Source organism: Triticum dicoccoides, chromosome 2B, assembly GCF_002162155.2.
Source record: "Triticum dicoccoides isolate Atlit2015 ecotype Zavitan chromosome 2B, WEW_v2.0, whole genome shotgun sequence".
In the NCBI taxonomy this organism is placed as follows: Eukaryota; Viridiplantae; Streptophyta; class Magnoliopsida; order Poales; family Poaceae; genus Triticum; species Triticum dicoccoides.
The window spans coordinates 744344294-744371755 of NC_041383.1; the positions used below are offsets into that span (position 1 = coordinate 744344294).

At 46.3% G+C, this 27462-nt stretch overlaps 2 protein-coding genes across 2 annotated transcripts; one reads left to right on the plus strand and one right to left on the minus strand.

The window, feature by feature from the left end:
- Positions 1 to 4329: 4329 nt before the first annotated feature.
- Positions 4330 to 8662, minus strand: LOC119366016 (probable receptor-like serine/threonine-protein kinase At5g57670). Its single transcript, XM_037631674.1, has 7 exons — positions 8100 to 8662; positions 7730 to 7984; positions 7481 to 7638; positions 7299 to 7378; positions 7019 to 7154; positions 6775 to 6927; positions 4330 to 4728 (listed from the first exon to the last, which is right to left on the minus strand). Exons 1-7 carry the CDS (start codon positions 8281 to 8283, stop codon positions 4528 to 4530), a joined length of 1167 nt encoding a protein of 388 aa, XP_037487571.1. The 5' UTR covers positions 8284 to 8662; the 3' UTR covers positions 4330 to 4527.
- Positions 8663 to 11957: 3295 nt separating this feature from the next.
- On the plus strand, positions 11958 to 12441 carry LOC119368554 (loricrin-like). The gene has a single exon (XM_037633784.1). It carries the CDS (start codon positions 11991 to 11993, stop codon positions 12318 to 12320), a length of 330 nt encoding a protein of 109 aa, XP_037489681.1. The 5' UTR covers positions 11958 to 11990; the 3' UTR covers positions 12321 to 12441.
- Positions 12442 to 27462: the final 15021 nt, after the last annotated feature.

Genomic DNA, 27462 nt, shown 5'->3' on the forward strand with positions numbered 1-27462 from the left:
AACTTCGCTAATCGCGACATGCAACCAAAGTTAACATGACAAAGACGTGAATGCCACACATTTGATTCACTATTGTTGCAAATATGATTGACAACTTTATTGCAAACGTCTGATAAGGGTAAACGAAACAGGCCTCCTGACTTATAGCCTTTACCAACAAAGGTTCCATACATGGAAATTACAAATTTATTCGACTCAAAGACAAGCTTGTATCCATCTATACACAGAAGAGATCTGCTAACAAGATTTTTATTGACGGAGGGGACATAATGAATGTTCTTCAGCCGTGCGATCTTCCCCGAAGTAAACTTCAGATTGATCGTGCCAACACCACAAACAGAAGCACTTGAACCGTTGCCCATCAGCACGGTTGAAGTCCCTGCGGTCTGATAAGACGAAAACATGGAAATATCACCGCATACATGCACATTAGCACCCGTGTCAATCAACCAATCAGGAGAATGACATACTGAAAGAATAGTGGGAAATATACCATACCCAGCATCCTTCATGTCAGTGTCTCCAATGACAACATTAGCGGTCTTGACGCCTTTCCCGGGATGATGCTTGTCATAGCGATTGGGGCAACTAGGAGCCCAATGATCAGGATCTCCACACACATGACAAACACCTTTCTTCTTGTCATTCTTATTCTTGAAGTTCGTGTGCTGCACAGCCTTGTTCTTCCCATCAAACTTTGCTTTACCATCAAACTTGCCCTTGTTCTTGAACTTGTGGGGCTGGAAGTTCTTCTTTGGTACCAGATTGGCACTAGAACCTCCCTCAATACCTCGAGCACGGTTGTCCTTTTCTCTCGCCTTTTCTTCCACATCAAGAGTACCAATGAGATCCGAAATGGAAAACTCCTGCCTCTTATGCTTCGGTGAGATAGCAAACTTCATCCACGTGGGAGGAAGCTTAGTGATGATACCTCCGGCAATAAAATTGTCCGGTAGGATACAATTGAAGTGCTCAAGTTCTCTAGCAAATGATTGTATCTCATGAGCTTGCTCAACCAAGGAGCGCTCTTCAGTCATCCTGTAGTCATAGAATTGCTCCATAATGTACAGTTCAGTGCCAGCATCTGAGACCCCAAACTTGGCCTCGAGTGCATCCCACATATCTTTTCCATTATCAATTGACGCATAAGCATCAACAATGTTCTCACCAAGAACACTCAGGAGAGCAGCCTTAAACAAGGTATCCATTTTTTGAAAAGCTTGTGCCTGTTGGGCATCTTGCTCCCCTTCAAGTTTGCCAAGAGTGGCGTCATAGCAGCTCATGGTCTGAAACCATAAGACTGCTCTCACGCGCCACCTCTTATAGTGGATACCCTCAAACATAGGAGGTCTCATGGAAGCAGCAAAACCACTCGGGGTAAATTGCCTATAATAAGGTTTTTGGATTGTTGGAAATATGAGCAATTTACCGTATGATTTTATTAACAGAAATACAAGATAAAGCATGACTAGTATAGCAGTGATAAAACAAGTCATGCGATTTGACAAAGAGAAGGTAAATAATATCTGCATATATGAGGTAGAACCGATCATCTCTAGAGCAGACAGTAGATCAAGATGCATATATGAGGTAGATCCTAACATGTCTAGGGAAAACACTATAAGAAGCAACTGTGACAGGACCTCTAATAGGAAAATTAAGAACATGTACGATATAGCAGTCGGAGCAGAGGCACTGGACTTGGGGTCGGTGTCCTCCATGTCGTCGAGGAGGTTGTCGACGTCGGGGAAGTAGTCATCGTTGGGGAAGTAGTCGTCGGAGTCCGGGGCGTCCGTGACGAAGGAGTCAGTGGTCGCGCAGAGCGCTCCCCAAAAACCTTATCACCCTTCTCCCGTACATGACTCAAAGAGGTGCGGTTTCAAGGGGCCTACTGTCCCGACCTGCGGTGCACGCCGCAAGCCGGGATGGGGAAGGTCGTAGCAGCAGCGCAGTGCTCAGGAACCGGTGGCGAGAGGAGGAAGTAGTTCTGGTGCGTCTCTCTGAGAGGAGCGACCTCCCTTTTATAGGCGCAAGAGAAGGAGGCGAGAGGCTGTGCCGGGAGCTGAAGGGAACGCGGGAGATGAAACGAACAGGCAGCAGCCGAAGAGGCGCGCCGTACGGATTCAGTGTCCGCTACAGAAAAAATGTTTCAGCTTCCGAGGACCTTTCGTATACCCGTAGTGCGCGGCAAAAATTTAGACATCGGCTCGGCTCATTCCCGCAACCCGCAACCCGCAGCGCGTCGTGGCGAGGCGTGGCCTGGCGTGGCGAGGCGGGCGTCAGAGGAGGAGCGCGCGTGGATGTCCCTCTTGTTCTCATGCTCATACAAGTGGGGAAAGAGTCTCCCTTATAAAGAGGTCCAACTCCCTCTAAACTAGCAATGTGGGACTAAACTTTAGTTCCACCTCTTGCCTTGCACTAATGGGCTGCGTGGGCCTCTAGAATTTATTAGGAATTTCTGAAACTGCTATTGGGCTTGGCCAAAAATAGACAAAATTCCAGCACGAACTGCAATGTGCACGGAGGCAGAGGACACAAGAAAGCAGTGTGCGCGCCATTGAAGCGTCAGTGCAGTACGAGGATGACAGAGAGTAGGCCGAGATGAGCGACGCTGGAAACGACTATAGTGTAGTAGGACGTGCGCAAGGAGATCAGGGGGAAGGGCGTCGGCGTCGAAAGCGACGAATAGGAGGGCTCTGAGCAGAGGACAAAGGAGCTCGACATGGCGGTGGTCGTGCAATAGGCTGCTACTCAAAGGGAGATGAAGTACGATCGTCGAAACCAAAAATTTACAATACAAATGTAGTGCAGTACTGCGAGATTAGCCAGCTGGTCATAGGAAATTTCAAATGATCGATCGTGCGCGGATTCATCCAGAATAGTTTCATATGGGAAGACGAAATTAAGAACTTACGGCCAACAAAACTGTGAACCGATCGCCTAACGAAACCGTAGCATCGAGGTGCATCTTTTTCGTGTAGAGCTTACCTCGAATCAAAGCACCGTTGTGTAGATCGGAAGGGGCTAGGAAGAACAGCATTAGAGTGAAGGTTACTCGACGCAGGAGAAGATAAGCACGCACATGCTGCATACTAGCTCGTATCCCTCCCATCTCCCCTCGTGCAAGTGGCCCACCATGTGCGCTCGGTTCGGCCAGACTCGTTAGAAATTGCCGATCTGAGCGTTTTCAGCGAGCCAGACCCAGATGTGCTTTAAGTTTCGTGTTGTGCAGCCAGTAAACGCAACCAACCAAACAGGCACAATATTTCTCGCACGGGCCAGGCTGGGCCTAATGCAGACAACCAAACACGCGTACTCGCGAGCCGTATAAGTTTTGCTTCTCGGTCCGGGTCCGACCTCACTCTGTCTGTACTCTCTACTCTGTAACCCTGTGTGTGTGCAGGCTTTCTTTCAGTAGTACGCCCTCCTTATTAATCTTCATATAGTATCTTTTTATTAAATGGTCTGAAAAGTTAACTTTGTGTGATTGGTCGATCCATGGACGGATGGCGTCGCTACAGCACCAAAACGGGAGTTATGTGCGCGTAGACAGATCTGCAAGCAACGCGACGCAACGAGTGGCCGTGGAGCAGCCGCGATGCAGATGCAGTGGAGTGGAGTGGAGTGCAGGTCCAGGCATGCAATGCAGGTCAGCAGGTGCTGCCTCGTTTCCTGTGGTCACGCGTTGGTGCAGTACACGGCCACCGGTACGTCGCTGGCAATGGCGTCTCTACGCACGCATCCATAGGTACTCAAGGTAGCACTTCGTTTGATCTACTTCCCCTCTATCTCATAATATAAAAAACGATCTTATACTGTGAGACAGAGGGAGTATTTACACTGCTCGTAGGGCCATTTTCGCAGCTACTTCCTCCGTTCCTAAATATAAGTCTTTGTAGCGAATGTACGGGTTTCAGTTCCTGGCTGTGGTTGACACAGTTGTTTCAATTTGATTCTTCCAACCTGAACTTTGCGCAACTGCACTCTGGGCCAACTGAAGGACCCCGAACCGAAACCCACCGGCCGGTGTCGGGCATGTGGCTGTTCAATTTGCTGGCTAACGACCAATCAAAAGGACCATTTGCGCTTTAATAATCTCGCTCGCCTCAGCTCAGATCCATCCATGGAAAGCCCTGAACCAACAGCAGTTTAGCCGTTCAGGTCGGTTGGAGATCAAGGCCCCGGGCAGAGTGGCAGTGTCATGTCAACTTGCCAAACAGCACTGACAGCAAAACCATCCGTCACTGTCAGATGACCAGATCAGACGATCGTGCTGTCAGCACGGATTTGTGGAGGGAGATTCTTGCGTGCAAATGGAGATATGGGAAGTAATGGAAACCATGGGCTTGATCAAATCCCTTGCTATTCTCGCCTCACTAGTTGCTAGTAGTTGGTTTTGTTTATGTACACTGATGATATAATCGAGAGGATCATATGCATACTCATACCGATCTCCTAAGCCAAAAACCAAGTGGACACTTGATCTACTGACAGCTGCAAAAAAGATTTGGATGGGGACTAATGTAATCAATCATTGGCGTGGATGCTGCACGCAGACGAGGCTATCGAGGGGGAATCGGATTCGCCGTCGTAGTCATTGTCGTCGTAGTCGTCGTCCTCGAAGTCGGTGAGGTCGTCGAAGTCCCAGAACTCGTCCTCCACCGCCTCCTCCGGCATCTGCCACCGTTCCTGCGATATCTCGGCCGACGACTCCAGCAGCTCCAGCACCTGCCATTAATCACCCATGGCAACCAAGTTAGAGTGAAGCACAAAATCAGATACATACAGCTACTACTCAAGATTCAGAATGGCAGCTGAATTAGTAACACATATACCGAATGTGCACACCAAGCGTTGCTCCAAACTTGGTTTTCCAACAAATAAAGCAAAACAAACAGTCGAGTCTCCGCGAGTCGTGTGGCCTAACGAGAGTATCAGACAACTGATGGTAAGTATATGTGCTAGTGGTACAGTGTGTATCGGCGATGATAAACTAATCCGTGATTGGACTTTGGTTGGAGCAGACCAAGCCCAATTCTGGGGTGGCATGTTTTGTTGGCTAGCCTCGAGATTTATCTTCTCGAGCTGTCCTGTGTCCCCAACCTCCCTCCCTCCCTCCCCTCGGCCTTCCCGTGAGTCAGTAGTAGTAGTACTAAGCTAGAAGCAACAGAGCATCCTATGCCAATAGCATTATCAAGAAACCGGCCATTCTTGGGAGCTGGGATGCGGCCAAAAGGAGCAGAAGACCCGTTTGTCATCTTCCAAAGCCAGAGTAAAGTAGCCAGATCACCCGGTCCGTTGTCCTAACCCTTCATTCCCCACCCACTCACTAACAGAAGATTCAATGCCAAGGAAGTTCTCCTTGTAGCTTCCATAATTAGGCTCTAGTACGTACTGCTCAACCTCTAACCGTCGAAGTTGAAGCTCCCGTGGACGCTTGGAGACAGGCCTTTCCAGCTAGGACATATACTACTGATACTGATTGATCCTCCATTATGCATGCAGCATTATCATGCAGTGCCTCTGATTTTCGTATATGGTGCACTGCTACACACAGTGATACAGTGTATATCATCACTCATTTTCTACAGTGTGTGTGATCCTAGTTGGTTTGGTGTGATGCGATGTCCAGCGGAGCAGACCAAGACAATAGACAAGCTAGTCGACGCAATCACACGGGTTTGGTTTGGTGCAATGTTACTCGCGCACTACGTACTGCTCGGCAGATGCGTCCTCGCGAGTGAGCTTAAACTGAAGCTAGAACCCAAGCAACTGACACAACGTGAACGTGGCGGTATTTAACAACCGTATGCACGACCCTGACAGACATGCTACCACAACTACGACAGGTGCGAGCCGTATGTGTGTAGCAGGCTAGTCTAGTTTGGCCTCTATTTGATTGGACGAAGAATATACGGATTATTAATTTTGTGTCGATGTTATGATGTTTTCAGTTAGCTAGGGAGATTATTCCCGGTGAGATGGTTACCTGGCACCGGACATCCATAAAGTAATGGACTACTGGTGACCTGCAGATTGCTACCAGTATGGCTTGACCTGCAGTGCAGATCAGCACATTATTAACACAGACGGTGTCTCTTGGACTAGATCCTTCCAGCAGCTGTTGACAATTATTCATCCAAGCCGGCATTGATTTATTTTTGCCACATTCCAGTTGTGATTTGTCCACGCCATTGTATGCTACTACTAGAATGACAGAGCTGGTGAACCTACCGTTCAGACCGGGTACGTACCTTGTAAGAAGCTCTTCGGATAATGTTTCTAGTCTGCTTGATTGGCAATCTAGTTGGAGAAGTTGCAGCTGTTGCCAATTGCAATGCAGGGCAAGAGGTTTGTTCGGGTTGCCGGAACAAGAATAGGAATATAGGTAGTAGTTGTCCTTGTGCCTTTTGTCGTCCGTTTGGTGATGGTTAGGGAGAGGTTTCAATTGGTGGCCCATGCATGGTTATGGCGCAAATCCTACCACTCTGTCAGAGCCAGACCTACCCCAACTCAACATCTCCAAACCCAGACGGTTATGTGCAGGTTCTAGTCTAGGGCAGCAATTAGGGCACCAACTATCGAAAGCTACGTGCGTTATTTAGTGCTGATCGACATCGGCGCCATGTATGTCGGCAGAAGCCTTCAGCGTTACTACTTATACAAGATTAATGCTGTGGCTGAATTCTGAACTTTGTCCCTAACTAGGTAGGACAGCAAGTGGAGAGGAAGAGTATATTTTTCAGAAGTTTGAGTGGCTAGAACGTTACGTACCTCCGTCATGGTGGGCCGCCACGCGGCGGCGGCCCTGGCGCAGAGCGAGGCGACGAACATGAGCCGCCGGAGCTGGGCGGCGTCGTAGCCGATGTCGCCGAGCCGCGGGTCCACCAGCCCTTGCACCACGCCGTCCTTCAGGTAAGGCTTGGCCTGCATGCCGGAGCAGGCGAGAAAAACTCAGCCACGTCGTCGCGCTGGGGACGAGCATGTGCCGGTGATGACACGTGCGGGAGAAACTTACCCATGCGAGGAGGCTCATGTGGGAGCCGTCGACGGGCTTCCGGCCGGAGATGAGCTCGAGGAGGAAGACGCCGAAGGCGAACACGTCCGTCTTCTCGTCCACGATGCCGTGCGTGAAGTACTCCGGCGCCAGGCACCTGCACGCCCGCCCGACCACAGAGTCAATGCCACGTCACCACTCTCTTCCTCCTCTTCTTCAATGCAGTGGCAGCACGTAGTGTACAGCTCCGCTACCGGACAGAGACGACGAGAGGAAAGCTTTTGAGTTTTGACTGACTGACCCGAAGGTGCCCTCGATGGGCGCGATGGCGTGGTGCGTCCACTCCGACGGCAGCCACCGTGCGAGTCCGAAGTCGGAAATCTGCGTGCGTGCGTGCGTGAAGCAACGTCTGTCAGCCATCGCCGCCGTCGAACAGGGGAAGCAGGAGCAGAGCGTGTGGGTTGACGGCGAGCATGAACGCACCTGGGGCTGGTAGTCGGCGTCGAGGAGGATGTTGGAGGCCTTGATGTCCCGGTGGATGATCCGGCGCGCGCAGCCCTTGTGGAGGTAGCGGAGCCCCCGCGCCGTGCCCACCGCCACGCCGTGCCGCTGGCTCCACGTCATCACCGGCCGCTTCTCGTCTGCACCGCGTCAGTCAGGCGACACGTACTAGACTACATTGGGGAAAATCAAGCAGAGTAGGTGATGTGGAGTGGAGGGAGAGGGACTCGCCGTGGAGGTTTGCAGAGACGGAGCCGCGGGTGGAGAAGTCGAAGACGAGGTAGAGACCGCGGTCGACGCAGCAGCCGAGGAGGGAGGAGACGTTGGGGTGGCGCACGTGGCCCACCGTGCCCAGCTCCGTCAGGAAGTCCTTCTCCTTCTTCTCGTCCGCCGCCGCCGCCGCCAGCCGCTTCACGGCCACGGCGCGCCCGTCCGCCAGGATGCCGCAGTACACCTCGCCGTACCCGCCACGCCCCACCACGTTGTCTGCACGCACGCGCAACCCATAAAATCTCTGTATGTAACGCACGACAACGCCGGAGAAAGAAAGAAAGAAAGAAACGGCGGGCACGAACAAACCGGCGTTACTTCCGGTTTTTACCTGGGTGGAAGCCGTTGGTGGCCTGGTCAACCTCCTCGTAGGAGAAGCACCTCCATGCGGGCTTGCTCGGCGCCACCGCCACCGGCGGCGGGGGCTCGGCCTCGACGACGCAGTCCTCGTCGGGGTTGCTCCGGCGGCCGATGGACAGGAGCCGCTTCAGGCTCCGGCTCCTGAGGTAGTTCATCCCCCCTCTACCTATCCACCGAATCCGGCGCGCGGCGGAGCACACGCACGCACGCGCACGCACACTTGGCTAGCTAGCGTAGGAGGTCAAGCGAGAGGGATACGAGGGCATTGAATGCCCGGGCAGCTGAAGCAAGAAAGCAAAGGCAGTGGAGAGAAACTGCTCCGCATTCAGCAGGGCATTAAATCGGGCGCGTAACTACTCCCTGCGTCGTCGCGTGCGCTCAGGCTCAGCTCAGCTCAGCTCGAGCAGGAGCGCTCAGCTCAGCTCAGTCAGTCACGACTCACGAGTGTGGAGGGAGAAGAAGACGGCACGAGGGGGGGAAGGGGAGGAGAGGGGGGGCGTCGCTGTCCGTGCCAGTGCCTCGGCGGGGAGGGAACAGCACAGAGGGGTGCGATACGATGCGAGAGAAGGCTCCATTTTATATGTGCTGTTTGCTTCTGGTGAGGCGGGACAGGACGACGGTTGCGGGACCCGGCCGCCAACGGAGGCAGCGGCCAATGATCTCTTCTTTCTTTGTTTGTTTGTTTCTTTCTTTCTTTCTTGTACCGGCACGGCAGCACGGGAGCGCGGGAGGAGCCGCGGCGAGGAGCCATTAGCCTCTTTTTAATCCAAAAGGTATTATTATCATCGATCGCCCTCGTTTCATTTCATCCACGCAACGCTGAGTGACACGCACAGGTGGCGTCGCTGGTGCCGTGTTGGGTGCGCGCGGGCGGGGCTGCTGGTGCTGGTCTGATTGCCGGGCGGGCGCGCCAATGAATGCCGCCCGCTTGGCGCGGCGTGTGTGGCAATGGATTCGACAGTTATGACTTCATGGCGGAGGGGATAGAGCTGGCTGAGCCTGAGCGTGACCGGTCACCCGTCTCCCATGCGTGCCTGCCGAGGGGAGCGGCGGGTTTCGAGACATGATTCCGTACCTGGTGCCCGGGAACAAATTCCGTTTGGCTCCGTCGCTGGTAGAGCTAACAGACGTAAGATGAAGCTTTTAGCTTCCCTGACAACTGGCCGATAATGCATCTTCGGATTGTAAGAATTTGAAAATGTAGGAATAGAAAACAATGATTAAGATGCATGCATTGTAAATTCCTACTATAAGATTCTATAATTATAGAGGGCCCAAAGGATATACAATTCAAGTGCACCAGACTTCTCGAAGGAAAAATAAAATGAGGTTTGAGCTCGTTTTAGGACCCCTATAAAATGAAAGGTATAAGAATGCTTCTCGTAGAGGTTTGATAAACCCGTTCATAAGATCCAAATGACTTTCACGGGAAAATTTTCATATGCAATTAAATCCTCTGAAATTTTAATGAAATTCTTGCAATGAAATAAGCCTAAGGTTCACCATGCCTCGCAGTTCCTATTAAAAATTCACCAGGTCGTTGGGACATCCATTGGATCGTTGGGCCACTGGACTAGGCCCATCGTCCGTAAATTTGGATCCCATGGCCTCTCGTGTGCGCCGATGCTATATCTCACTTACTGCAAGATAGAGCACCGCCTGGCCTCAAGCGTTTCTGCTTGTGCGTCGTTTTGGGAAGGCCTTTTTCTCGTTGGCTCGTCTCAATTTCTTTCCTTCTATTCCAATGGTTTAAGGAACCTTCTAACCATGTTTGAGGAAGACTCTGGGTCGTTTTTTTCCTTCTTTCTGGTTCCTTTTCAGTTATCTTCTTCTCTTCTCGTTTTTTGCTCAATTTCCCTTGTTTGGCTTAGTACCAATTTCTTTTTATTTTTCATTTTTCCTTTCTTATTTTTTTTCCTTCTGTGTGGTTCCTTTTCGGTTTTCTATTTTCCTTTTTATTTTTATTTTCTGCTTTATTTATATATTTGTTTTTCATTTACTCATGGATTCACGTGTTTTTTACCAGTTTGTTTTAGTGTACAAGCATTTTTTATATGGTATGAACATTTAAAAAAAACTGAGTGATCTTTTTGCATTTTACAAACAGTTTTTTACACATGAATATTTTTGAAATACATGCTGAATATTTTTTGAATTCACGCTAAACATTTTCTATATACACTTTGATCATTTTTTAAGTACACATTGAGAATTTCTTGAATGAATGTTTGAACATGTTTACATTTTTGCGACATTATTTTAAACACCTGAACATTTTTAAGCCTTATGGAAAAAATTTAAATGGTATGATTTCTTTATATGTCATGATTGTTTTTGTAAATGTGCACACAGTTTCAGAATGGTACAAAAATTGAAAAAAAAATATGTGAACACATTTTTACATTCCGTGGAAATATTTTAAACAATGTCATGGCCATATCTTCATACGCGTGAACATTTCTTTTAAATGTCCTAAATCTTTTTTTAATGGTATGAATATTTTCTGTAAGCTGCACATTCCCTTTTTTACATTTAATGAAGGGTTTTCCTTACGCATGAACATTTTTGAAATGTCACACACACTTTTTTGAATTGTACAAACATTTATTTAAAATTATACCAACAATGTTTTTACATTAATGAACATTTCCTAATATTGTCATGTACAAGTTTGTAAATGTGTGAATATTTTTGGAACATTGGGAACATTGTTTGAATTGTACGTACATTTGTTTTTACATGTCATGAACATTTTTTTGATGGTATGACCATTTGCTATGCATACAAATGTTATTTGACAAAAGTCATGAACGCTACGGAAATTAGCGAAAACCCAAAGCCCAAAAAGCTCGTACATGTCTGTACTATAAGGAGGAGTTGGTATGTCCGTCTCACCCGGTCACCCCCTTGAATCCCCTTGAATCCATCGGGGCGTGATGTACGTTTTTCTACCGGAGCGGGGTACGCATAAACGGCGAGGTTTGTTTGTTCAGGCCGACCTGACAACAACGGCCCCATGAATTAGACGTCGGTACAAGCCAATTTGGTCAGTGCCCACTAGCGAGAGGCCAGACTTGGTGTCGTGTGCCCAGTAGGCCCAGTAGCGAGGCCGCCTCCAGGCCCAGCCGCGCTACATGAATAGTCCCACTACGATGGCGTCTTCCTTTCGTCCAAACGAAGCACCTGGATTGATTTTAAAAAAGAAGAAGTAAAAACCGAAGCAGCTGGATACAGTCAGAGCCTCAGAGGGAACGGCGTGCATATACGCACGCCTGGTGTAGAGCCAATTTCCAGCAACCTACCCTAGCATGCATGTCGCTACGAAATTATCAAAGGGAAAAAGTGTTTCAAACGGAACGAGATTGACGGTGGTGGGTGCTGACATGACGTTTCAACTCTGAGGCCCTCGCCCAGACGCGTCCGAGGACTTGCCGAGAACTCATGATCAGCGTCAATTAGCTTGGCACGCGTCCAAGGAAAGTTCAAATTTCAAAGATGCGCAACGTCGTCTATACTCGGCCGATACACAACACGATGGATATTGTACAATAGCAGTAATTGAACAAGTCAGCTGCCATTTCTATGGGCACCTCCCTTAATTAAGTACTCCCCGTCGTCGCCGACCGACCTTCCATTCAGGTTCCACCCAACGACAGACAATCAAGATGAGAAGCACGATCGAACTGCTACGTTGACAACATACACACGATTACGTTGGAGTGAAGAACAGAGCAACCGCGTAAGCCCGTTGACATTTTCTCCGGACAAGACTTTTAAGTACTGGTCGACCGGCATTCCCTGGCTTACAGACAATTGATCAAGAGGGGAGGCTCTCGATCGAGCAGCAGCAGCAGCAGCAAAGATGGTCAGGGCGATGGGTATTGCCGCGGCAAAAGGCTTCACCGCCGGTTCCATGCACTACACGCCCAGCGGCGTCGTGTGTCTAGCTTTCGCCTTCGTGGCCGCGGTTGCCATCGTGGCCGTCGCCGTGTTTGGTTGCGCCGGCCACAAGAGCTCCGGCGGGAAGAAGCCTCGACGTGGTCACGGCGGCTCCTACTGGGCAGCTGGAGCGGGCGCAGGCGCAGGCGTCTATGTTGGAGACAGCGGTGTTAGCACAGGCGGTGGTGGCTGTGGCGGCGGAGGGGGAGGAGGTGGTGGCTGTGGAGGCGGAGGAGGTGGTGGAGGTTGCTGAGAAAAGACATCACACAGTGGATTATTACTGCAAGACCATGATATAATTTGGTTGGATAAATTTCACTTTATTCGAATATTTGTAAATAATACTTTCATTTTCGGAGATGTTGTAAATGCACGCTCACTTGTTTACATATTTATACATTCATTCATATATGATCTATAATTTCACATGTTTACTTCATTGTGGTGCCTCTTGGACGACTTCTTCCTTGGGTCCGGCTGGCTCCTGTTGTCCAGTCGCCGTTCTTTGGCGCTTTCGGTGGAGGGTGCATTGATCTAGTTCGCCTCGATGTCATGGTTGTGTCTTCAAGGTTTCCGGATTTGGTTGTGACGCGATGTCTCTTTGCCATTTGTGGCTTGAGGTTGGCAATGTGAATTTAGTTAGATGTTTGTAGTGCTGAAATATGAGGTGGGCTTTAGGCCATCCAACAATTTTTAAAATCTCTAAAGGGCCATCTGGGTCATATGATTATGTGATGGGAAGTTTAGTACCAACCCGAATTTGGAGGAAGAATCGAACCTCCTTATGAGGAATCCTCTTCAACATGCAATTGGAGCTTGAGAAGAGAAGTAGTCCCGTGCGCTCATTCTCTATCTCCCGCCACGCCACGCGGGCATCGTGTTTCGTGAATGGGCTGAGTTAAGACCTATGTCACTTGTGCACTTTAGCTTAATTTTTGCTGGTTAGGAACAAAGAGTCCTTAACAGACGAGCCACGATCTAAGATGTCAGATCGTGGGCTGTTGCCGACTCGGACGTGGGTCAAACCAACGCCTCTCCACCCGACCGCGCCTATATATTCGAGGCGTCGGCCAAACCCAGCCGTCATGAAGAGCATATCACATCTTCTCTGTCTCCACACGCACTGTCCACCGTCGTTCCACTCGCTGCTGCTGTCGGCGGCAATCTCTTCCCATCCACTGCATGCATGACTGTACAGGAGAGCATGCCTCCAGAACCCCTCGCCTTGAGATCTTGTACGAGAAATATGTGATTAGGTTTTTGGGGAGTGTCTCCTACGCGATTGCTCGACACCATCCTTCTCCGCGTCACCTCTGTCACCACCTTGGCCACCAAAGCCGAGAGACTCGCTGCCGAGAAGCTCGCCGCTAACAAGAAGACGATTGAGGAGGCCGCCCTGCAAACTGGCCAACTGAAGGGTATAACTCACTTATCCCACTCTTGTTTATGCTCTTGTTAGCCGTACTAGAGTTACTAGCTGAGTGCCCGTGCGTTGCCATGAAACAACAAACTTACATGTTGCCCAACATCATTGTTGGCCGCTGACACCGTCACCCCTTGTCAGTCGCAATGGGGGGGAAAGGGGAGGGGATATTTTGTCTCCCATCATCCTTGCAACCCCTCCACTAAAGTGCTCATCCCATAAAATATTTTATTATACTTTCTTGTACTCCCTCTGTAAACTTATATAAAAGCATTTAGATCACTACTTTAGTGATCCAAATGCTCTTATATTAGTTTATAGAGGGAGTACTATACGATGTACCACTAAAACAAAATACATGTGACTCATACTTGAAATTCAGCTGAACATGAATGAGCCAATAAAATTTTATATCCTCATGCCCTTGATGAAATATCATAGAAGTTGAAGGTTATTAGCCCCCAAATAAATGCTCGGACATTGCCATTCAGTTGTAAATTTAGTCAGAGATAGGTATATACATGCGACAATGGAACATCACAAAAATATAACAAAATATTGATTAGAGCATCCTCCATGCGTTCCCCATGTTCATTCATGCATCTTATTTTCTTCTTCCTTCCTCTATGTTTGCTCGCGCGCCAGCTCCGCGATATCTGATCCAGGGGCCAGGGGATTTCAGGTTAATATATCTGAGCGGCCGTTTCCTTCTCATTGCTGACGACCTTTCCCATCAGTGTGTGACTGGATCTACAAGGAAACATTTTTTACACTTGTACCTTCCTCATTTTTTTCACTCATACCATTGATTAAAAAAAAGACAATGGTGTATGTGAGGCATCCCTTAAAAACAATTGCAATCATAATCTAAATAGGTGTTGAAAAGCAAGCAACACTTAAAACCCATAATTCATAATACATACAATTCATGTCAGGTAAATTATAATATATTTGGCTCATATCAAAACAAACATGTATACGGGAGGGAGGCAACTACAGCTTGCTTGTACCGGGTCCCGAGACACAACACCGTCAACCGAATTGTTGACAGTGTATGTGAGGCATCCCTTCTTCTCTACATCAACGGTGTCATGTTCAAATTTCAATGGCCATGGTCTGTATCCTTCGCGCCGAGACACATATTTGGAGCTCCTGGACAGGGAAGATACACTAGTACAAATAGGGCCTATTGTCCCGGTTCATAAGGGCTTTTAGTCCCGGTTCTGGAACCGGGACTAAAGGGTCGTTACTAAAGCCTCCCCTTTTAGTCCCGGTTCTTACACGAACCGGGACTAAAGGCCGTCCACATGGCCGCTGCCTGGAGGTCCACCTTTAGTCCCGGTTGGTAACACCAACCGGTGCTAAAGGAAATTTTATGATTTTTTTTGAAAATTTTCTTTTTGAATTTTTTTGAGTTTTTTTTTATTTTCAAATTTCTGAATTATTTTAACCTCTAATCTCTAATCACCCTCATCACTGCTCAATTTAACCTCCAATCTCTAATCACCCCTCATCATTCCAAATCATCTAACTTCCCGAACGGTCACCCATCTCACTACTCCAGCCTGAGCACGCTTAACTTTCGGGTTCTATTCTCCCTCGTTTCCAAGTCTGCACTTGTTGTTTTCCTGACAATAGTAATATGTCAATCCTATTAACCCTCAGGAATTTAGCTTGAGCAGGAAGTCACACATTTCACTGTTTGAGTTTGAAATTATTGTTCTAAAAAACAATAATTATTTAGTAACACTAATATTTCTTGAATAAGTAGTTTGACCACAGTTTGACCAGGTTTGACCAAAATTCAAAAACACTAAAGTAATTATTTAGTAACACTAATATTTCTTGAATAAGTAGTTTGACCATTGTTTGACCAAAGTTTGACCATATTTGACCAAAATTCAAAAAAAACTGAAATAATTATTTAGTAACACTAATATTCTTGAATAATTATTTAGTAACACTAATACTTCTTGAATAAGTAGTTTGACCAGATTTAACAAAAATTAAAAAAAAACAAAAAAACTGAAATTTGAGCATAACTTTTTTTCCTTTTAGAATTTGAGGATTCTTGCAAATAGGTCGTAGGCCATCAAAATCGGATGCGGATTTTCGTGCTGAACATTTTGATATATTATACGTTTTTTCTGACATAGTATGCAAAAGTTATAGCCGTTTTACATTTTCCCTACACTTTTTGCAAAACATGTCCAAATTTAAGTTTTTAAATTTTCCTAACTAGTAGATGTAGGAACATAACTACATCTTGAAGGATTTTAATTTTTGAAGTTTTTATGATTTTATTTTGCTTTTTACAAAACTGAAAAGGCGATCCACCGGGGGGGGGGTACAGTTTGAAAATGGGACCTTTAGTACCGGTTCGTGGCACGAACCGGTACTAAAGGCACCCATTAGTACCAGTTCATGGCACCAACCGGGACTAAAGGTCCCATTTGAACCGGGACTAATGCCTTTGCCGCATGAACTGGGATCAATGCTCACATTAGTCCCGGTTTATGACTGAACCGGGACTAATGGGCTAACCCGGCCTGGACCAAAGCCCTGTTTTCTACTAGTGATATTGCTTTGGCAGCCTTGGGCTCATCATCGCCTCCTTGCCACATACAGTGCACTGTCAAAAGAAAAAATAGATGTATGTTAGTGATATCAAATATATAATTCAATCTTTAAATTCCGCTCATAGCATAAAGAGCCAAACAAGATACGAGTATCACTTGAGGATATATCTTAGCAACAGAAGCATCAATTCCACTTCTTTGTGATGGGGCAGCTCGATTTCAAGACTGTCATCTTCATTCGCAAGACTGTCATATTCATTCCCAAAAATCATATGATTTGATCACCTCCAAATTATCAATATTACCTTGAACCTAGGACATGCTTCCTAATTTTGTATGGTTGCAGATCAAAACTCCACACATGACTCAAGATCGAGAACGATGTAATAAGTTAGGACTAACATGAACATTAAGTAGGACAACCAGCATGCCTGGTTAACAGAAAACTACGACGACACACTACCATCACACTGAATATGTAAACTTGTGTGCATTATTTAGGTTCTCAACACCTGATAGCGAAAAGGAACATGGTGCCATTTGACTAGTACTTTTCTTCTGTTATGCATATCCAATCTCTCATGCTCTTCCTGTTCATTTTCTCCTATCAAGCGTCTCTTTGCAAATGTATGGAGAATAGCAACTTCCCACGTAGATGGGGTCTGGATCAATGACCCAACAAGAGCAGGCAACAACATTATGGAAGTACTGGTCAAGCTCGATATCAATCGAGGACCACCTTCACTGATGGTGGCATGCTGTGAGAAGACATGATGCGCTCTGGCTCACCAGATGCCGGCTCACTGCAGAAGTAATTCTGCACACATCAAGACTTGAAACACAAGAATCAATGTCTTAAAAAATTAAAAGAAGAAGCAACACATATAGAAGTGTGAAAAAGCCATAAGCAGGGACAGAATTGTGCAATAGCTCTGATGGATGCACATAAGACAGTTACTACCAAAATAAAGTAGTCTATGTGGCAATTTGATTGTCGGAGAAGTTTACATATAATATACCCTTCAAGTAAACTGAAAATTGAGAGGTTCATCTATATAGATACAATAGCTCTGAAAGAGCACAATCAAATCACAAGAAAAACAAGCAATGGTCATTTTGACCATAAGCAAAATATCACACATTATTAAGAAAAATAATAAGCTCAGTGTGCAGGCAACATGATACTAATTTATAATGCACTTCTCATGCACACAAACGGCGACATTTGTAAATGAAGTAGTAATTATTGGTAATACATATACACTTGTCTTTCAGAAGCTGAAACCTACACGCATCTGCAATCATGCATCAAACCTGCCCGTACAAAGGTTGGAAAATTTCCTATTTGGTAGCCATCTACAATAATGCAGGAAAGAAAGGTGTCTGTATTTTTTTTGAACTCCCATGTATAGCCAATAACAGACTTACCAGAAGTAGTACATCCCAATGTAGCAAAAATGTTGCTTGGGCTTGACTAATAAAAAGTAAATTAAGACAAGCATGCTAGATAAGTGAAATATTTAGATATTACTGTTGTACCATGATTATTAGAGTTGTGACGTGCTTGAACCATCTCATCATGTTTCTGTTCTGGAATTTGTTCTTTACAAAACATTCAACTACTTGCTCATCTTCACAATAATGGATCCACCTTTGTGTCTGAGGTCCTAGAATGCATTCGATGCACCTTGTTGGAGGATGTCGTTGCAGTAAAGACTAAATATGTTGCATCTTTCACAATCATAGTACAATGAGAGATGACAATCTATTAGCAAGGCCTCTCATTGGTAAAAAAGCAATCAAAAGCGAGTAATGAATTTCATACCAAATGCACAAAAAATACAAACCAATGCGAAGCACATAAATCATTGCCACAACGAGAACATGTATTAAATTCTATTTGCATCATTGAAAAAAGGTCAGCAAAACGCATACCCCTATATAGAACTCTGTAGTGAAGTTTTGCCTGCTATACAGTGCCAATTGTGTTTTCGCACCAGCAGCTTGCAGTCTGACTATAGAATATTTACTTCAACCACATGCTTCAGAGTTCCCTGGCAAAAAAGGCTCCAGAACACATATGCTTGCATCACAGAACTATAAAGCTATGAGAAGCATTGTAGTGGAGAAATCATTTCGAGCAAATTAATAGCCATCATAATTCTTTCATTTTTTCTAATGATATATCATCCATATAGTTTCTCTTACATTATACATAGCACGTGAGAACCCACAATTATTATTCAAGCCTGTATGTGAGAACCCACAATTATTATTCAAGCCTTATATACCATCTAAGAAAATGCTATGCGTGTAGCATGTTTGACTTTGTTAGAAGTCTGTTGAAGTTTGACATTAATTTAGAAAATATTGTGTACAAAACAAACATCCGTTGACAATTAAAATTGACCATAGGTGTTGTATGGACTGTCTTTTTCTGGATGTAAAAAAGCCAACATGCTATACATGGGAGGCATAGTGGTTTCTAAGCTCGGCATAGTGGTTTGGACAGTCTAGAAGAGGAAATCAGATATGTGCATGCTGGGCATAGTGGTTTGTAAGCTCGGCAACAATCTCCTCACTACTGTTCTACACATTCAAAGGTTGCCAACTTTACCCCGAGTGGTTTTGCTGCTTCCATGAGACCTCCTATGTGTGAGGGTATCCACTATAAGAGGTGGCGCGTGAGAGCAGTCTTATGGTTTCAGACCATGAGCTGCTATGACGCCACTCTTGGCAAACCTGAAGGGGAGCAAGATGCCCAACAGGCACAAGCTTTTCAGAAAATGGATACCTTGTTTAAGGCTGCTCTCTTGAGTGTTCTTGGTGAGAACATAGTTGATGCTTATGCATCAATTGACAATGGAAAAGATATGTGGGACGCACTCGAGGCCAAGTTTAGGGTCTCGGATGTCGGCACTGAGCTGTACATCATGGAGCAATTCTATGATTACAGGATGACTGAAGAGCACTCTGTGGTTGAGCAGGCTCATGAGATACAGTCATTTGCTAGAGAACTTGAGCACTTCAATTGTATGCTACCGGACAAGTTTGTTGCCGGGGGTATCATCACTAAGCTTCCTCCTTCATGGAGGAACTTTGCTACCTTACTGAAGCATAAGAGACTGGAGTTTTCTGTTCTAGATCTCATTTGTACTCTTGATGTGGAAGAAAAGGCGAGAGTAAAGGACACACGTGCTCGAGGTATTGAGGGAGGATCTAGTGCCAATCTGGTACAGAAGAAAAACTTCCAGTCCCACAAGTTCAAGAACAAGGGCAAGCTTGATGGTAAAGCAAAGTTTGATGGGAAGAACAAGCCTGTGCAACACACGAACTTCAAGAAGAAGAGTGACAAGAAGAAAGGTGCTTGTCATGTGTGTGGAGATCCTGATCATTGGGCTCCTAGTTGTCCTAATCACTATGACAAGCGTCATCCTGGGAAAGGCGGCAAGACCGCTAATGTTGTCATTGGAGACACTGACATGAAGGATGCTGTGTATGGTATATTCCCCACTATTCTTTCAGTATGTCATTCTCCTGATTGGTTGATTGACACGGGTGCTAATGTGCATGTATGCGGTGATATTTCCATGTTTTCGTCTTATTAGACCGCAGGGACTTCAACCGTGCTGATGGGCAACGGTTCAAGTGCTTCGGTTCATGGTGTTGGCACGGTCGATGTGAAGTTTACTTCGGGGAAGATCGTGCGGCTGAAGAACATGCATTATGTCCCCTCTGTCAATAAAAATCTTGTTAGCGGATCTCTTCTGTGTAGAGATGGCTACAAGCTTATCTTTGAGTCGAATAAATTTGTAATCTCCAAGTATGGAACCTTTGTTGGTAAAGGCTATGAGTCAGGAGGCCTGTTTCGTTTATCCTTATCAGACGTTTGCAATAAAGTTGTTAATCATATTTGCAACAATAGTGAATCAAATGTGTGGCATTCACGTCTTTGTCATGTTAACTTTGTTGCATGTTGCGACTAGCGAAGTTGAACTTAATCCCTAGTTTCACCACTATCAAGGGATCTAAGTGTCAAGTGTGTGTGCAAGCTAAGCAACCTCGTAAGTCTCACGTGACTGTGGAGACGAGAAATCTTGCACCACTAGAACTAATACATTCAGATCTATGTGAAATGAATGGTGTTTTGACAAAAGGTGGAAAGGAATATTTCATGACGTTAATTACGACTCCACTAGATACTGTCGTGTGTATCTTCTGAAATCTAAGGATGAGGCTTTGAACTTTTTCAAGATCTATAAAGCTGAAGTGGAAAACCAACTTGATCGAAAAATCAAGAGGCTTAGGTCCGACTGTGGTGGAGGGTATTTTTCCAATGAATTTGATGCTTTTTATGCGGAACATGGTATAATCCATGAGAGGACGCCTCCCTACTCACCTCAGTCAAATGGGGTGGCCGAAAGGAAGAACCGTACTCTAACTTATTTGGTTAACGCCATGTTAGACACATCGGGTCTCTCCAAGGCATGGTGGGGGGAGGCGATATTGACGGCTTGTCATGTCCTAAACCGACTTCCCACAAAGAACAAAGAGATAACTCCATTCTAGGAATGGGAGAAGAAAAGGTTAAAGCTCTCTTATCTATGAACCTGGGGTTGTTTGGCGAAAGTCAATGTGCCAATTCCAAAGAAGCGGAAGCTGGGACCAAAAACTGTGGATTGTGTTTTCCTGGGATATGCTTTTCATAGCATTGGCTATAGATGGTTGTAAAATCTGAGGTACCTGACATGCATGTCGGTACGATCATGGAGTCGAATGATGCGACTTTCTTTGAAGTTATCTTTCCCATGAAGGATGTTGCTACCTCATCTAATCAGGAGATACCTAGTTCATCGAATCAGGAACCAGTTACAATTGCCGAACCTGCCATTTCGATGGAACACTTTGAAAGTCCTGTGGAGGAAAACAATGAAGTTCCTACTAGGAGCAAGAGACAGAGGACTGCAAAGTCCTTTGGTGATGATTTTCTTGTGTATCTCATAGATGACACTCCCAGTTCTATTTCGGAGGCCTATGCATCTGAAGATGCTGACTACTGGAAGGAAGCGGTTCGTAGCGAGATGGATTCCATCTTGGCGAATGAAACTTGGGAGATAACTGATCGTCCTTATGGGTGCAAACCTATAGGATGCAAATGGGTATTCAAGAAGAAGCTTAGGCCTGATGGTACTATTGAAAAGTACAAGGCTCGGATCGTGGCAAAGGGTTATACCCAAAAGGAAGGTGAAGACTTCTTTGATACTTACTCACCTGTGGCTCGACTGACCAGTATTCAAGTTCTACTTTCACTAGCTGCCTCACATGGTCTTCTCATTCATCAAATGGATGTTAAGACTGCTTTCCTAAATGGAGAGTTGGATGAGGAAATTTATATGGAACAACCAGATGGGTTTGTAATAGATGGTCAGGAAGGGAAAATGTGCAAGTTGCTGAAGTCTTTGTATGGACTCAAGCAAGCACCCAAACAGTGGCATGAGAAGTTCGAAAGAACTTTAACAGCTGCAGGCTTTGTTGTGAACGAAGCTGATAAATGTGTGTACTATCGCCATGGTGGGGGCGAGGGAGTTATGCTTTGCTTGTATGTTGATGACATACTGATTTTCGGAACAAATCTGAATGTTATTAAGGAGGTCAAGGATTTCCTATCTCACCGTTTTGAGATGAAGGATTTAGGAGTGGCCGATGTCATTCTGAACATCAAGTTGTTGAGAGATGATGATGGTGGGATTACATTGCTTCAATCTCACTATGTGGAAAAGATCTTGAGTCGCTTTGGCTATAATGACTGCAAGCCCTCTCCAACACCATATGATGCTAGCGTGCTGCTTCGAAAGAATCGAAGAATTGCTAGAGATCAATTGAAGTATTCTCAGATTATTGGCTCACTTATGTACTTAGCAAGTGCTACAAGACCTGGCATATCTTTTGCTGTTAGCAAACTGAGTCGGTGTAACGCCCCGAGACCGACGCTCCAGAAGACTTCCAGCTATTCCGAGTTTTGTCATGTGATTTGTTTTGTTTGTGCATCCATCATGCCATCTCTTGCATTGCATCGTTTCTTCATGCCATCATATCATTAATTTTTATAACTCTTCTAAATAAATTGTATGGATTTTTTCGATCCATTTAATTCGAGGGAATTCACTTGTGATTTCTCTTTATAACGTATTAAAGCCTCTCAATATTATTAGGGAGCTATAATAAAATTATTCCATTTATTTGGAATTAACCATAACCCACTTGCAAAATATCCCATGCCTTTGTTATCTTAATTCTTGGTCTCCAACCTTGCCATATATTTCTTTCATCATTTTCCGGAGCTCCATCAAAAATCCGAACATTTTTGGACCTTCCTTTTATCAAGTCCTAGTTCAAACCCATTTGAATTAAATTCAAATGAGTTTGAATTTAAATATTTCAATCATGGCCTTTCTATTTTTCTTGGAACGAGCATATTTTTGCGAGTCCGGGAAAATTATCCCCATGCGCAAATCTTTCCTCTAACCTCTCTTTCTTTTCTTTCTTTTCTCTGTTTTGTTTTATTATTCATTAGTGAGAGAAGATAGCCCAGCAGCCTATCCAGGCCGGCCCAGCCAGCCCATCTAACCACTGTTAACCCTAGCCCCTGCCCGATCCCCATCTCTCCCGGTTGCCTCCCTTGCGACGCAACTCCCCTTCTTCTCGATCCCCATTGCTCGCCCGCAGCCATCGCCAGGGAGAGCCCTGCTCGATCCCCTCCTCCCTCGATGCGCCATCGCAGGGAGAGCAGCGCCGCGCCCTCGTCTCGTTCCCCTCGCGCTGCCAGAGAGGAGCAGAGCCCCGCTCCTCCCGACCCACCTCACACGCGACCCCGCCGCCTCGCGCCTCCACCTCCTCGCCGGCCGGCCGCAGCTCGCCGTGCCCTGCTTCTCCTCCCGTGCCTCTCCACCCCCTCGCGCCGACTCCTTCCACCGCGACCAAGGTTGCTGCCTCCCCGTTGACCTTCCTCTCCTACCGCACCTCGCCCTTGCCTTCCTTTGCCTCGACCTTCTCCTTGCTGTCGCGACCGTCGCTCGCCTCCACCACGTGCGTGCCTCGCCCCGGGCCTCTTCTCCCCAGTGCTCGCCCTCCTACCGTGCCCACCGCCTGCGATGGCCTGTGAGGCCATCAGCGCGGCCCTGTCCGCGTGAAGCCCCTGCTCCACCACCATTAGCGCCTGATGTCTCCGTCCCCCGCGCCTTGTTGCTGCTCTAGGCCATGAGCTCGCGGCTACCGCTCGGACGCCAAGACCGAGACCGCCCCGAACCACGTCGTCTCGCTGGATCGTCAAGACCATCTCGTTTTTTTGCAAGTTCCTCTACGCCCGAAGACGTTGGATGCGCCAAGTTCCACTACAACATGCACCACTACTGTTGCTGAGGGTTTCGTCAAGTTCAACTACATCGACTACGAATGGTGAAGACCCCGAACATCTACGGAGGGTGTACATCTACACCGCCAAGACCGGATCGACAAGTACCCCGACGTCGCGTGTACCACTACTGTCAACCTGAACATCTACGAAAACGTGTACCACTACCGTCGCCGTGTACCACTACTTCCACTACCGTCGCAAGAACGACTAATTCCACTACGACCCGTGTACCGCTACTTCCATCTACATCGCTCCGAGCTCGAACTGCCCTGGAAATGCACGCTTCGAAGGTATAACCCCGAGAGGACCGCCCGTGAATGAATGCATGTGTTGTATGAGATGAATTGTATGTTTGCACCGTTGCCCGTTTGATCCTTGCACGTTCCTTCCTCGTTTGCCATGCCGCCGTCCCGTGGGAACCCGGTAGTCGGGAGCACCCCACCATCTCTAGCATGTTGCGCACATCCGCACGCCTCCTTTTGCACCGGTATCTCCGTGAGCTACCGGAACCGATATGTTGCCGTGGCACCATTTTCGTTTCATCGCCGTGGCACCCTTTTCGTTCTGCCATGGTGACCAAATGCTTCATAACATGCTCATGTCAAGGTTTTCATAAAAATTGCATAAACCTTGATTATGGCATCCGCATCATGTTAACAACAATTAAAATGCTTAAAACTATGTTTGCATTAAATTGCTAAATGTCATATGGGGATTTTCCGGAATTGTTGTTTGTTGTTTCCGGCCTCACTTAAACTTGCCTAAATAGTTAGTTTATTTATGCCTCACCTCTTGCCATGCTTAAGAACATTTAATATTGTTGTGTTCCTAACGAGAGAGAACTAAATAATTGATGTGGTGTTCCGTCAATATGCAACTCGTTGCATATTGAGCTCCACTTAATTTGTAGTATTGTTTGTTGCACTTTGCCATGCCATGCCTCTTTAAACCGGACATGCATCATACTTGTTTGTGCATCATGACATGTTTATGCTTGTGTGTTTACCATATTGTTTGCTTCTTTCCGGTTTGCTTCTCTCGTTAGCTTCGGTTTCGTTCCGGAGTTGTGAGGATTCGTTCGACTACGTTCGTTTGTCTTCTTCATGGACTCGTTCTTCCTTGCGGGATTTCAGGCAAGATGACCTTTACCCTCGATATCACTTCTATCTTTGCTTGCTAGTTGCTCTGTTCTATTGCCATGCTGCGCTACCTATCACTTGTTTACCATGCCTCTCATATTGCCATGTCAGCCTCTAACCTTATCACCCTTCCTAGCAAACCGTTGTTTGGCTATGTTACCCGCTTTTGCTCAGCCCCTCTTATAGCGTTGTTAGTTGCAGGTGAAGTTGAAGATTTCTCCATGATGAACAGGATTATGTTGGGATATCACAATATCTCTTATTTAATTAATGCATCTATATATTTGGTAAAGGGTGGAAGACTCGGCCTTATGCCTGGTGTTTTGTTCCACTCTTGTCGCCCTAGTTTCCGTCATACCGGTGTTATGTTCCCGGATTTTGCGTTCCTTACGCGGTTGGGTGATTTATGGGACCCCCTTGACAGTTCGCTTTGAATAAAACTCCTCCAGCAAGGCCCAACCTTGGTTTTACCATTTGCCACCTAAGCCTTTTTCCCTTGGGTTCTGCAGACTCAAGGGTCATCTCTATTTTAACCCCCCCGGGCCAGTGCTCCTTCGAGTGTTGGTCCGAACTGAGTAGACTACGGGGCCACCTCGGGGAAACTTGAGGTCTGGTTTTACTCGTAGGATGTCTCATCCGGTGTGCCCTGAGAACGAGATATGTGCAGGTCCTATCGGGATTTGTCGGCACATTGGGCGGCTTTGCTGGTCCTGTTTTACCATTGTTGAAATGTCTTGCGAACCGGGATTCCGAGGCTGATCGGGTCTTCCCGGGAGAAGGTATATCCTTCGTTGACCGTGAGAGCTTGTGATGGGCTAAGTTGGGACACCCCTGCAGGGTATAATCTTTCGAAAGCCGTGCATGCGGTTATAGGCAGATGGGAATTTGTTAATGTCCGGTTGTAGATAACTTGACACCAGATCCAAATTAAAATGCATCAACCGTGTGTGTAGCCGTGATGGTCTCTTTTCGGCGGAGTCCGGGAAGTGAACAAGGTTTTGGGTTATGTTTGACGTAAGTAGGAGTTCAGGATCACTGATTGATCATTGCTAGTTCACGACCGTTCCGTTTGCTCTCTTCTCGCTCTTATTTGCGTATGTTAGCCACCATATTTGCTTAGTGCTTGCGGCAACTCCACCTCATTACCATTTCCTACCCATAAGCTTAAATAGTCTTGATCTCGCGGGTTTTGAGATTGCTGAGTCCTCGTGGCTCACCAGATACTATCACAACAGTTGCAGGTGCCGATGATACCAGTGCAGACGACGCAACCGAGTTCAGATGGGAGCTCAACGAAGATCTTAGTTGTTGCTATGTTTCGTTTCATGTTGATCAGTAGTGGAGCCCAGTTGGGACGATCGGGGATCTAGCAGTTGGGTTATCTTCTTTTCTTTTGGCTTCGTCCGTAGTCGGACTATGTGTGTACTCTGAATGATGTATGAATTATATGTTCATTGTGTGAAGTGGCGATTGTAAGCCAACACTTTATCCCATTCTTGTTCATTACATAGGATTGTGTGAAGATGACCCTTCTTGCGACAAAACCACCATGCGGTTATGCCTCTAAGTCATGCTTCGACACGTGGGAGATATAGCCGCATCGTGGGTGTTACAAGTTGGTAATCAGAGCCATCCCCGACTTAGGAGCCCCCTACTTGATTGTTTGCTGGCGTTGTTGAGTCTAGAACAAAAAAATGTTTTGAGTCTTAGGATTATATATATTGGAAAGTAGGATTCTTTTTACTCCTCAGTCCCTTTGTTGCTCTGGTGAGGTCTCCTGACGTAGATGTTTTGACTTTCCTCTCCTCAAATTTCACTCAATTTTTTTAGGATCACGCGGGTATCTTGGAATCGTTCCGATGGCTTTGTGACGAGAACATTGTTCTTGGTGCCTCCTGTCTATTATGTGGCTTTGACCCGGGGAGTTGAGCTCCGAGGCGTTGTCGTCACAATTTTATCGTTGCAATTCTAGAATACCTGAGTTTTGCCGACATCGAAAATCTCTTTTATGCAGTTGTTGGTGAGATAACCTCGACGCCACCCAGTACTGGGGCGGGAGTTCGGGAGTATTGCCATAGCTCGTATAACGGATGCTTTTCGAAGGTTGAGGTACATGATTTCCGAAGGTTTCTTGGTTATGTGTTGACGGATGGATACAACTTGGATGTAGGGATTGTTAGTTTTGGGAGAGATATATATTGCTTCCCCTGTATCCCCAACACCAGATTGCATAACCAAAAAGTTTCGGGAGTTTTATAGGTGGGAATTCAAGTAGCTCCTAGAATATCTTTTCGACAGATGCATGATATGAGATTGGGGTTCGACGTCTAGTGGTCCGCCTTTCCATGGTCGTTTTTATAGTGGTCTCGTTGTGTCTTAAAGAACCCTTGGCTATGCTGGTTCGGGGACACTTCGTATGTCATGTGCACTGCCTTGTATATGATGGTGATGTACACTCGAGCCCGTGTGGGCCCCACCACGAAATCTTCGGACGAAATCTCTATCATATGTTTGTTCTGGCTTATTCTACAAGCCAAATCCTTTGTTTTGTTTTGAGTTGTGGTATTCGAGTTGCTTCGAAGTCAAATGTTGAATCCATACCTTCCCTAAATGGTGTTCTCATATTTCTATGGGAGTGCTAATCCTTCTTGATCATCGAGGTTTTCATGTTAATTCGTTCCAACCGGTGTGCTTCTTTTCAAGTGGTTCCGATCATTTCAACATTCGCAAGATCAATTCTAAGTTTTCTCAACGGTGTTTGTTTCATCCGTCCCAAGTTGTCTTTGTTTTCCCGCCCTCCCACCCTTTTTCTTCAAGGACTCAGATTTCTTAATCGGGTA